We start from the raw sequence: 12,609 nt of genomic DNA, 5'->3' as shown, positions 1-12,609 counted from the left end.
CAGGAAGCTTGCCAGGTTGACATAGAAAGGAGGGGGTGGGAGTTGGGCTGGTGGGGGGGTTTGAAGAAGTGAAAACATCGGTGGCCGGAGAGGGAACAGACAAGGACTTGTTTTCACTGGGTGTGACTGTTTTGAAAACACTCCGACCTCCTCTGCTTGTCTATTCTTAAACCTGATAAACTGAAGGTCATCGGTGAAAAGTGAAGGCCGTGTCAAGACCCAAAAGGAACTCTTCCCTGTGTGTCTCGCTTTAGAGCTACAGCAAGAAATGACAGAACTGTTGTCATTGTAGTGAGGATAACATGGTTATAATCTCCCTGAAGAGACAGATAACCTTAGGTTGTGATGACTTAACTTATGTCAACAGACAAGATGAAGATGCTGAATGTTTGAACAGGCGAGTCCTTGTTTTGCTGCTGGGTTGCATTTTTGACCAACATTTTTTCAGAGCAGTTCATATCTTTAGGTTGCACGGCATCAGTCGACCGTTTTTTTTGCTTCCTGGAGGCTTAGTTATGGCTGCAGACAGCTTGTGTTTATTCTCCAAAGTCAGTGGAAGGTCTGGATATTGATAAGAGTTTGCATGTGAAATATTTGCAAAGGTAAAAGCCTGAACTCCGTACTTAGTGTATGTAGTCACTTGCAGTCGCCTTATTAGAGGACAGCACTGCTACTTGGTCAAAATATATTTGTTTTGGAGTGATGAAATATTTAAATGCCAGTTTGTGTAAGTATTCATTTTGGAAATAAAAGGCATATGATCCAAATGTGAAACATTTAAAGTAATTTGTCTTACTTTCTCCTCAATAAATCCATGACAGCAGCTACAGTGCATCATTTATTTCTTCTCTTCTGTCCAAATGTGAGCGCCTTCCACAACTGTAACTGCGCTGAACACCTCTGCCAAACCACATGACATAAATTACAGACTCTGTGATACTTTTCGCTTCCTGCTTGGGTTACTTTTCATCCCTTAAACTATGTAATTTAACTGCTAAGTGGCTACAAAACTGAATAATTTCTTGGATTTTCTGCATTTTAGGAACTAAAAAGTTCTTATTTATTGTGTTTTCATTCCTACGAGCATTACAGCCTTCACTTCAATGTCACTGTGCTCTAAGTGGAGTGGACAGCATGCTTGCTCCTTCAGACATTTCCACTATGCAGTAATTCACAACATACTCCCATGAGCCACAAGGCAGGAGTATATTTAGGCCCCATCTTACATTTCCCTCACGTTCTGGGGGCCAGAGGGGAGATGGACCGAGGGGAGCGTCTCCAGCAGACGCTCTCAGCTCAATCCATGAGATGAGTTTCATACGAGGGTTGGCTTTTCATGCTTTTTTTTGGGGGGTGGGGGTGGGGGTGCGTATTTATAGCGGCTGAGGTCAGGGAGGCAGAGGCATGCGGGGTGGCCTTCTTCAACCGAGCCATGTTAAGTGATGCTGAGGCTGCAGGGGTGGAGCAATGGCATGTCATTCCATTCTAAATCTAAACCTCCATGTTCATGACAATAACAGTCCGACCATGAGCGGTGAAAAAGTGCGCAGAGCCGACCTTTTGAAGTCTCTGCCAGACGGTGCTCTTGTGAAAAGTGGATACAGAGCCTGTTTCAGGGCAAACATCATGAACCTGTGAGCCAATCATATGGCTGTCATTATTGACTTTTGGATATTATGGAAGAGAAGATTTGGCAAGTCTTTCATGGGCGCAACTCACATACTCAGCTCTGCAGCTTATCCCACAAATGCATGTTCCTGACAAATGTGGCACCATTTAAAAGTGAATAAACAGGATTCCCAACGGTATAAGATTTATTGCCAAGAAGCATTGTTACCACAAAGAAAGAATCTACCAAACACAAATTTCCTTACTTTTTGTGCAATGTTTATATGGTGTGGCCAAATGTTTGGTTCCTGCCTTTTAGTGTTATATCAAGAGATGCAGCACTTTCATTTATACTAATGTAAATTTAGTTCATTATTGGTCGATTCTTGTTCCTGTGTTAGCAAAGTCTGTAGGAACATTTCTTAAGTTTTCAGGGTGATAAGGATGATCCGACTAAAGAGATTGTTGCTGAATCATTGTGTAACACAGCCCTGACCACTTAAGCATGGACCTCACTCACACAAAGTGATACTTCAGTGGGAATTGAAGTATTATAGAGAGCTGGTCCGACTATAGCTCACTGGTGCGAAGTTTGATAAACAGCCAAAGAGGAAATTATTAGATGTTTATTAAGCTCTGCTCAGCTGTCATAATGACAAAAGACATAGCACTGTAACTGATGTAGCCACCAAACTGTTTAAATTCATAGGATTAACAGCAAGTAAACAGTGCAAGCAAGCTGCACAAGCAACAATTTGTGTATGTTTAGTTTACTCAGAACTATGTGATGGATACACACCAGCTGAGTAACCCTTGGCTACCGCTTGGCTTGTGTCCGTAGTGGAAACCAGGCTATCATCTGTCCAGCCCTACCCTCTCTCGGACAGATCAGTGTAAAGGATCCTCATTTAGAATGGTTGGTAACACAACACAGATTATTATTCTGTGCTGCAGGGGTTTGTGTGGACTCTTCCTGGGGCATGAATCATTAAACAGGTGAGTGTAATCCATACAGACACACACTTCTCAGGGTTAAGGGGAGCTACCTGATGCTGCCTCTGCTTTGAAGACAAAGCTCAGATTGCTCAACTTTCAACAAGGAATCTGAACTGAAGATGAACTTTTTTTTACTGACGTAATAATGTTCTCAAGTAACTTCCTAGTTTCCTTTTGAACTGTGATAGAGGAGTAAAGTAGAGAACAAGACAAATCTGCAGAGTTTACATTCCAGAAATATATAAAAAGTGAACATTACAAGGGAATGTCATGTGACCTGCATTAAAATGTTACCTAAACTCTAGTGACATTCTTTACTGTATTCATTTCTCACACAAAGTTGAAGCACCTGGTCACCGTTAATCTGAAATCCCAGTGGGTGTCTCAGTAACCCATGGCAACTGCTTCTGTGTCAACAGAAATCTTGGACTGGCCAGCTCCTGTGGTCTCGCTCTTTGTTCAGCCATTGGCTGGCTGAATGAATGACTTGCAAATGCATTATGCATGCTGGTTTACCTTTTGAGCATTCTTGAGCTCATTTCCAGGTAAGCACAGCTGAGAGGTTGCCTGCCTGCTTCGGTACTCTGGGCATCCAAAGAAAAGCTCTGAACATCTTGGTAAGGTTAGGACTAGAAAAGCAGCAAGGGGGAGTAAGATTTTAAAACAATGTATACAAACCTTTTCTAAGCTTTGCAGCTTCTGTTATCGTTGTTATTATGTTTGGTTAATAGACTGTTTTCTAAAGTTATTTCATGCATTGTCCAGGGACACCCTGACTGGAATCAAAATGGAGCTGATCGGATCTACTTTGACAGCTACATATGCTCGTCCGAAAACCAGCCACTTCCTCCCGGCCATCTCCACCATGGCATCCAGCTATCGCAACACCCAGCCTGCCTTGGCCATGAACCCCAGTGCCAACCTGTGGAGGACCAGCGGCTATTACAAGAACAGCAACACGATCCAATCTCCGTCTTCTTCCATGCAGCGAGAGAATTTAGATTTGGTTCGAGCCAAGACCATGTTCTACCCTTCCAACAGGACAGTGCTTTCAACTCGCTACACTCCGGACGACTGGTACAGGTCCAACCAGAGCAACTACAGGGAGTCCGAGTCATCCAGGAATAGCGCGGAAAGACTACGTAGAGACACAATCAGGCTGATGCAGGATAAGGAGCAGCAGACCAGACGGACTCAGGAGAGTACCAGCAAAAACATTGGGGAGCGGCTCAATGACATTGTCTTCTGGAAGTCGGAGCTGAGTCATGAGATTGACAACATGGTGACAGAGATAGCAGCCCTTGCCGAGGTCAAGAGGAGGCTGGAGAGAGCTTTGGCAGAGACACAGGGGCCCCTACAGGTAAGGAAAAAGGAATATGTTTAAATTAGTATGTGCTAACTTGAAGTTTTCCCTCTCTGGTTATATGAATTCAAAATCATGTTAACGGACCAATCAGCAGGAAATATTTACTATTCTCCAAGGACAAGCTGCCTTGAAATCTGAACACCCTTGTCAAGCCTTTGTTCAGTGCACTCACATTATCATTCATGCATATCGTGTCTCAGAGTGCATCAGTATCTGTGGTGAAACAATTTTGACGAATGTCAGTTTGGTTATAGCAACAGTATCCATCTATTAATTAGGTCACATCAGTGTCTTGTTAAAGTGCCACTGATCGTTTGTGTCACCTAGAAAGAGTCAACTTGATATGGCTTGAGATCTGATGACTCCTTGTTAGGCTAAGATCATGTGGCAACAGGTTTCTCAGAGACTCCTAAAGGTAACTGAAACTGGAGAACGCAGCGATACATTACTGTGACCATACAGGAACCCTTTTACCTAGGCACTGTACTTACAAAACTGTGTGTGGACTATACTCAGAGAAGTTAAATGTGTGAACGCTAAAATCAACTGACCTAAACCAGTGACTGTATTTAATTATGGATTAAATACCATCGTACAACATTAAATCCAAGATACCCCACTGACAGGCATTGATATATTGCGCTGGAGACATCATTTTGAGCCAAGACATAGGCCCATATTCAGAGGCGGTCAGCGGAATTGAGGCCCCGCTCCCTTTGCTGACAAAAGCACACATATGACTTACCAATAAACCATCAAAGACCCCTCAGGGCGGTACATTCCACAGCAGAATAGATTATTTTTTCTAAAGTTATTTCTTGGACAATTTTGCCTTCAGTGGACAGGACAGATGAAGAGAGGGGGAAATGTTTGGAGGAGGGAATGGGGGATGACATGCAGAATAGGGCTACAGATTTGAACCCCCCATAATGTATGAACACTTTGACATAAATCAGCACTATAAGAACCAACTATGATGACAGAAAAAATATTTATAACAAATGTATTTTACATGTATTTCAATTTAAAGATTTGCCCCATGTCCCATCTGTTAACATGGAAGAGGCAGGTTATGACCTATACTGCAGCCAGTCAGCAGGGAGGGCTCTAAATCTTTTGGCTTCACACCTCAGGGGCTATTGTGCTGTCCATTCTCTATACAGTTTATGACACCTGTCCTTTAGCCTGCAAGTCCCCTAATACAAAGTCAGTTCAATGTACAAATGTGCCAGTGTGTTATGCATTAGGTCATTTTACAGATCTTTTAAAACCATCAGGTGGATGGTGGCACCTCTGTAGTAGCCATAGTACTGTTGATGTTGATGTTACCAAAGTGTCTGTAACAGACTATATCTCGCTGTGTGTTTCATTTGCGAAAGGCCAAGTCCTGACAATGTGAAATGTGAAAAACTGCTCCAAATACTGTACCACAAGCATTTGAATGCCATGTTGAAGTAATGCAGAAATGAAAATGTTTCAGGTAACCTCAATGATGCTCATGATAGACTCGCCTTTAACTTGTTCTAATGTTGATCCTACTGTCAACAGGTGTCTCAAGAGTGTTTGTACCACAGAGAGAAGCGGATGTCCATCGATCTGGTGCATGACGATGTGGAGAAGGACCTCATAAAGGTAATATAAAAGCAGCGGTGACAGCATATGCAAAAGTGACTTCCAGGGAAAAATAAATGATCCCACTGTATCTCTATTTACACATGCTGCAACAAGGAAGTGGAAGTCATCAAGTCCTGTCAGGAGAGGATGAGACGGCACCTGGACAGAGCCATCGCTCAGCTGGCGTGAGTCAGAAAAGCAATCAATAAAATATTCCTTAAGAGGTATTCTATAACTTGATTACTTCTTAAGTGGTGTCTATTGGATAAATTGCCTTTTGGCATTGCTTTGTTGGGTTATGCAGGTCAAACCGAGCTGCCCAGCATGAATTGGAAAGAGACATAAGCGACAAAGTGACAGCTCAGAGGATTGATGGCAGGTGCCACCATCTGAGGAACACATCAGACGGAATCGGCTACTACAGAGGGATTGAAAGACTTGACCCTTCGTGAGTTCAATTTCTCACTGCTCTGTCTCACACCATCGTACAGCTGTTAACAATTTCTCCCATGTGTTTGAACCGCTTGGTATACACGACTGGGATGTTCAGTGTAATTGTCAGACTTTCAATAGTCTTTGAGTGTCAACATGGCTACCTGCTGCCCTACTTTGACCCTAAACTAGGTCTTAACATATCAAATTAGTTGGCTGCCATGCGAACATCGCTGATAGATCCAATAGAAAAATACCATTAAAGGTATTACAATTCATCTTGAAAGGGGACATGAGTTTCTGTACTAAATGTTGTAGCCTCTAGTTAAATAGATGTTTAGACATTTTCCCTCAGAACAACAAATGTGAACCCTTGCATGAAGCTAGAGGTATGTCAGGGGATTGCCAAAGTCATTCGGGTTCATCCTCGGGGAGCCATGAATGCTCCATGGGAATCCCTTCAAGAAATGTCAATTTTATTTTAAACATGTCCCTTTGGAACAAAATGGACCAACTGATAGAATTGATAGACTGACACTACCTCCCAAAGAGGCTGCTAGAATGGTAAGAAGCTATTGGTGCCACAATGGGGGTCATGCCCTCTTAAGATAGTTGTAGTTGTACAGAAAATAACTTATCCCAGTGCATGTAAGCTAGTGATAACAACAATAAAACAGCCCAGACTTGATTGAAGATAATGCCAACCAATAGTTTAACCCATATCAGCACCAATGATAAAAAGCAATTTTTTGTGTCTGCCATACAGCTTGTAGAAACACCGATGTAGAATCTACTTCCAAAAACCTCAAGTTTCTGCAATCCATCATACCAACTGCTGTTCTTGTCCCCTTTGTCAGACTCTCTCTGCCAGACTCGTGGTCCAAATTCACTGATGACAACATCCTGCACTCCCAGAGCGAGCGAGCCTCCTCCCACAAGCTCAGGGACGAGATAGAAATCCTCCTGAACACCACGTCCAACGAAATGTGGAACCAGTTCAACAACGTCAACGTGGCCTTCACAAACCGCATGTCAGAAACTGCAGATGCTAAGAACAGCCTGCAGACACACCTCGCAAAGGTCATTCATTGCCAATTAATACTTTTGACTCATTTCACAAGTCTCATAAGTAATGAATGTTCACTGTCTTCCATCAAATTGCTACTAAACCTTCTATTAGAGAGAAACCAGTTCAAACGGCTCTCGCCTTTTATACAAACAGTACAAATGTGCAATTTTTCAACACAATCTGACAACATTGTTAGGAATGTAGGGTAAGATAAATCTTTATTGTCTACCAAAGGGTCTGTAGGGGACATTTGAGTTGTCCATTGTGGATTATGTGCATATTAACTGTACAACATTCCTGTCAAAAGAAAAGAATAGTAATAGATTCCTCCTTTATTGCTTGTGCCATATTCTACACTGGATCCCATTGTTCTTGGGTTAACTGTAAGGGGGTTAGACTCTGGATTCACATCAGCTGTTGGATAGGTTTGAACACTGACAGCAGCTGTGATAAAAGGCACACAGTCCTTAATAAACCACAGGCGCTGTCCATTTCAAGGGGTCTTGATTCGCAGGAATTAAATTACATCAAATGAGTTTGGACAGAGCACGCCACTGTGCTGCACAGTCTTCATTTGATTCCAAGCTTGAAATGTGCATTTTTTTTTTTACATTTTCTGCACTTCTTTCTTTAAGAGCCCAATGGTTTATCCCCCTCTCTTGTCATTTGTCTCTCTCACCTTTATTTCCTCCATGGTAGCTAAGCTGCTGAAACACTCAGCTTGTACTTCAATGAGTTGACAACATGAGTTGTTTTTGTTCTGTACCCATCTCCTCACCCAGACCCTGCAGGAGATCTTCCAGACTGAGATGTTGATTGAGACCCTGAAGAAGGCCCTAAGAGACAAAGAGTGTCCATTGAAAGTGGCCCAAACCAGGCTTGAGGAGAGGACCCGCAGGCCCAATGTGGAGCTCTGCAGAGACAACCCTCACCACAGGTACTAAAGCTTGTCAACAAGTGTTACCGTTGGACAATTCATACATCAATAACTGTCCTTTACAAAATGATTCAGTTAAATAGATTACGTCTTAATGGTCACTGTGCAAGATAACGAATCAGCCACTCATCTCCTAGAAGCATCTCCTCCACATTTGGACTATTACTCGACAGTTTTCCATTTCACTGATTTATGCTTAAAAAAGCTGACTTGTGGAAAGAGAAATTTTTTACAGTGTTTTAGTTTAAGGTGGCTTGAAGTACAACAATATTTCCCCAAATATAACCCGTATCCTTCTATGTTTAGACTTGTGAGTGAGGTGAGAGAGATCGAGGATACCATCCAGAAGCTCCAGGAGAGGCTGATGGAGGCTGAAAACACTCTGCAGAATCTGGTCAAAACCAAAGTCACCCTGGAGCATGACCTGTCCATCAAGGCCAACTCGCTCTTCTTAGACCAGGAGAAGTGCATGAGCACGCGCAAGAGCTTTCCTAGCATGCCCCGTCTGGTTGGCTACACGTAAAAGAGTCTTCACCAAGGGAGCCTTGGAGAACCGAAATGGACATTTTGACTTTTTTTCATGTATTTGAAGTGATGAAGCGGGTGATGTGGGTTATTTGAATGTGTGGAAAATAACATGACTTTGCAGGCAATGATAACAGAGTCTGACAATAAATGGTGCATTATTCCAATACTGAGAATTGTGCCTTTGGTGCGTCCAGTTCCTTGAAAAATAAATAGAATTTGCCATGGATCAAACTTTTCGCCTTTATTGGACAGGACAGCTGAGAAGAGACAGGGCATGCATCATGACCTCTGCATATAGGCCCAACTGGGTCCAAAAAGTGCCAGATATAACTTAATTTTGACATGTTCCAGGAACCCGACTATACATCTAACGATTGTATGCGAATGTTTTAGGAAACTTGTGTAAACATGCTTGACAGAAATATTTTAAAAGTCTTAATTATCATCAAATGTATTACTGCATAAATAAACCTCAGGGCCAACTGTGATATACGGGGGGGGGGGGGGGGGGGGTATTGCTATACAAATAAACAATGACTTATATATGACAGCATTTACGGAAATGAAAATATACCACATATTTTCACCCTTTCAAACAGTGTGTTGGGACTCAGTAAGTAAATCCTTGTTTTTGCACTACACTGGCAAAATCCCCTTTAGCTCATGTGACTGTAATCACCAAACAAACAGCCGGCATAAGCCGGTTCTCTACAGGCTCAAGAAGAGGACAAACACATAATTTCTTAATAGGTTTATCAGAATGGTCAATGAAGCTGACCTGAATGTTTCACACAATGAGCACACCTTTCTAGGGTGTCTAGATTCAAGACTACGGTCACCAACCCGACTGCACAAAACACAAACCTTACAGTATTTCAGACATGCTCTGTAATCCAATCACATTGTTCCACATCATCTAAAACAGACCGCAAGAGAGTCAACTGCACTTTTCTCACAGTGAGACTAAAAGACAAAGAAGCATAATACGTGTCAAAATATGATAGACAAGATTAAAATGGCTTTACTTGGATTTTTTTTCCAAACCATTTGTCCACTGGAATATGCATTGTATCTGAATGTGACCAGTAGGCAAATATTGGAAAGAGGAGATGAAAATTGTTTGATTTACTCTGACCGATTTTGCTTCTAATGATGCATCAGCAGATAATGTATCTAATTTCTCTTTGCACATGATGTTTTCTGGAGATAATTCCATTTAAACAGTATGTTGATTATTATTATTATCATTAATTCAAACAAAACAAGAAAAGAAAGTAGGCTTTTAACAACTATGTACAATCAATTTTAGCAGTAGAGCATTTCTCACGTTTGGATTACTTTTTTCACAACTTCTATTTTTTCATTGCTCCTGATTTAGGAAAGTGTTTAGAAGAGGAGTTCACTAAAAGAATGATTTTGTGTTGGGAAAATAATAGGGGGGTTCGAATCCCAGTCAGACAGGAGCCTCTCTGTGTGGAGTTTGCATGCTCTCCCTGTACATGGTTTGGTTCTCTCCGGGTACTCCGGCGTCCTCCCCCAGTCCAAAGACAAGCTTGATAGGTCAACTGGCGACTCTAAAAAGATTGCCGGTTGGTGTGAATTTGAGTGTGGCTGGTTGTCTGTCTCTATAAGTCAGCCCTGTGATTGACTGCCGTACAGTCCAGGGTGTACCCAGCCTCTTGCCAAATGACAGCTGGGATCGGCTCCAGCCCCCAAATGGGTACAGCGGTATAGATAATGGATGAATGGAACATAAAAAGCCTCAGAACAGAGTAGCAGACACAACAGAATCGAGGGATTGTGATATGAAAGTTGGCAGTAGTCAGATACATTTAGTGCACACAGAAATATGGATCGTAAAGGAATTTTTGTGGCCCATCACTCATCACCTCACCCATAGGAGGAGCTGGGTAAACAACGTCTAAGTTATGTATAAAGCCCTCACACTGCTCTCCATACTACTCCCTCTATCAGCCTCTTCAACTCTGCCCCTCTGTCTATTGATGCCTTCACGCTCGAGTTCAGGAAAAGTCGGCACCTCAAGAGTTAACATCCAGCTTGATCCAGCCGATGTAAAGAAGTGGAGAGTGGGTCAGTTTCATTCCATTTTGTTTATTCAGAACCTGAGCCAACTTTGAATGCACACTAACACTGGGACACTGTTTTGAACCCAACTCTGTACTACTGCACTTCCTGTGTGACCTTTGGCTGCTCGGAGGAATGTAAACACAACACCTGTAGAAAAACACGCCTCAGAAATGTTTGAGTTCAAAGTCGCCTCTGCAGAAGTCCACACGACTCCCGGAGTTAAACTGATCACAGTTATCACGCAGATAGGGGATTAGATCACACAGTAAAATAAATAAAAATGACTGACTTTAACTTCATCTCCTGTAGCTAAACTTTGCTTCATATCTCTGCTGTCTTATAATAGAAGGAGGAGGAGGTTACATATTCAAATAAAAGAACGGAGATAGATGGTGCAACCTTATACCGCCCTCTTTTATGTTTGAAAAAAACATTTTAGGTCATTTTTTTAAAGTACAGATGTGTATATTTTCCATCATCCATATCTGTTGGGGTCGGCAGTAGCACAGTCTGCAGGGACTTGAGTTGGGAACCGGAGGGTCGCCGGCTCAAGTCCCTGGTCTGGTAGCTGGAGAGGTGCCAGTTCACTTCCTGAGCACTGCCGAGGTACCCTTGAGCAAGGCACCGAACTCCCCCTACCACCAGCTGCAGGAGTGCTCGCTGTGGGCAGCCCCCTCACTCTGACATCTCTCCATTAGTGCATGTCCACAGGATCCTGTTTGTGCATGTGTGTGTATTTTAAACAATCCTTTTAATTTAAATTTTACATTACCACAGTGTTTCCGAGCTCATTAAACCCATGAATAAGCCCATAACTCATGTTTTTTTGTTTTAGTCTTAGCCACATTTTAGCGAAAGAAAAAATCTGCAGTGGTCGCCAAAATCGACACAAAGTCAGGTTCCTCACAGGAGCTTCATTTCAATCAGGAGAGACTTAATTGAGAATGAACAATTATTTATTTACAATAAATGTGCAACAATTTAATTTTGAATGTGCAAAGTCTTGGGAGGATTAGACTCCATCGTGACGGTAATGAAGCCGACAGCAGGTTAGGAGACCACCCCCCCCATGGAGTCTAGACACTGGTGGTGGTGAAGAGGAATGGAGGATATGATGAGCCTGAATCTGGACTCTGCTGAGCTGGAATGGAGTTGACTGGGGCGGTGGTGGATTGCAGCGGTTGCCCTGAAATGACAGAATGACTGTGGAAGAGAGAGAACTGTTTTAGCATTTTGCCGCAGCAGGATGATTGGTACATTATCAGCTGATCACCAGAGAAGGGAGACAGAGGAAGTAGTAGGGGGAGTGGTTTAGGTTGAAGTGAAAGGATGAATGAATGAGTGGAAGAATATAACCAGTCTTCCTGTCTGAACTTACGCTGAGCTCCGTAACACCAACTTAAAAAGGATGTGTGGTACACACAATGAAACTCCCATATTCACAGGTCACGTGGAACCTCACCTTTCATAGAAACCCAGCCCTCTGAAGAAAAGTAATTTAATGCGTCTGTTGTGAGGTTGTGAAATCCTGTAAATCCTTTTAATTGGCCGAAGCATTAAAGTAAAAGCAGGACAACATCTCTTTTATAAATACAGAGTAGTTTCACTATGCAGACTCCTAACAGGAGGGAGGGAACGACCATAAAGATAAACCCACTCTGTGTGTGTGTGTGTGTGTGTGTGTGTGTGTGTGTGTGTGTGTGTGTGTGTGTGTGTGACTTGCACTTTGATTTCAGTGTAATGTTTTACGACTGCATTCTGTGTTACAGTGAGCTGATGAGCCCTCTCTTTGTGTTTAACTGAAACCCTCAGGAGCAAGTCAATAGCAGGCGTTTCTGCCATGGTTTCCCGATACATGTAGTGTGTGCTTAACGTGTTTGTGTATGTGTGGGCCCTTGTAGACCCGCTCCTCTGGCCCGGGCACATTCCTGAGCCCTAGTGTTGCAAAGAAAGGCCTCCTGTTGTCCAGCT

General features: G+C 42.7%; 1 protein-coding gene across 2 annotated transcripts; it reads left to right on the top strand.

The window, feature by feature from the left end:
• Positions 1–1,541: 1,541 nt before the first annotated feature.
• Positions 1,542–8,723, top strand: tekt3 (tektin 3). Of its 2 annotated transcripts, XM_065949720.1 has the most exons (9): positions 1,542–2,604; positions 3,024–3,149; positions 3,370–3,964; positions 5,519–5,602; positions 5,699–5,769; positions 5,889–6,032; positions 6,874–7,096; positions 7,868–8,022; positions 8,329–8,723. In XM_065949720.1, the coding sequence occupies exons 2-9, from the start codon at positions 3,109–3,111 to the stop codon at positions 8,543–8,545; spliced, it is 1,530 nt and encodes a 509-aa protein (XP_065805792.1). In that variant the 5' UTR covers positions 1,542–2,604; positions 3,024–3,108; the 3' UTR covers positions 8,546–8,723. The 2 variants fall into 2 exon arrangements, with proteins under 2 accessions (XP_065805792.1, XP_065805793.1); XM_065949721.1 differs by lacking the exon at positions 1,542–2,604 and having other exon boundaries at positions 2,644–3,221.
• Positions 8,724–12,609: the final 3,886 nt, after the last annotated feature.

The sequence above is a fragment of the Labrus bergylta genome, chromosome 21, assembly GCF_963930695.1.
Source record: "Labrus bergylta chromosome 21, fLabBer1.1, whole genome shotgun sequence".
NCBI lineage: Eukaryota > Metazoa > Chordata > Actinopteri > Labriformes > Labridae > Labrus > Labrus bergylta.
Note: the sequence above shows the minus strand (reverse complement) of the source record. Positions and strands in the feature narration are given on the sequence as shown.

Excerpts from the sequence above, each read along its gene's own strand:
- tekt3 (XM_065949720.1), top strand. The coding sequence starts at position 3,109 with ATGCTGGTTTACCTTTTGAGCATTCTTGAGCTCATTTCCAG. Across the intron at positions 3,150-3,369 it reads ATTCTTGAGCTCATTTCCAG|GGACACCCTGACTGGAATCA; the intron begins GTAAGCACAGCT and ends TGCATTGTCCAG. Across the intron at positions 6,033-6,873 it reads ATTGAAAGACTTGACCCTTC|ACTCTCTCTGCCAGACTCGT; the intron begins GTGAGTTCAATT and ends CCCCTTTGTCAG.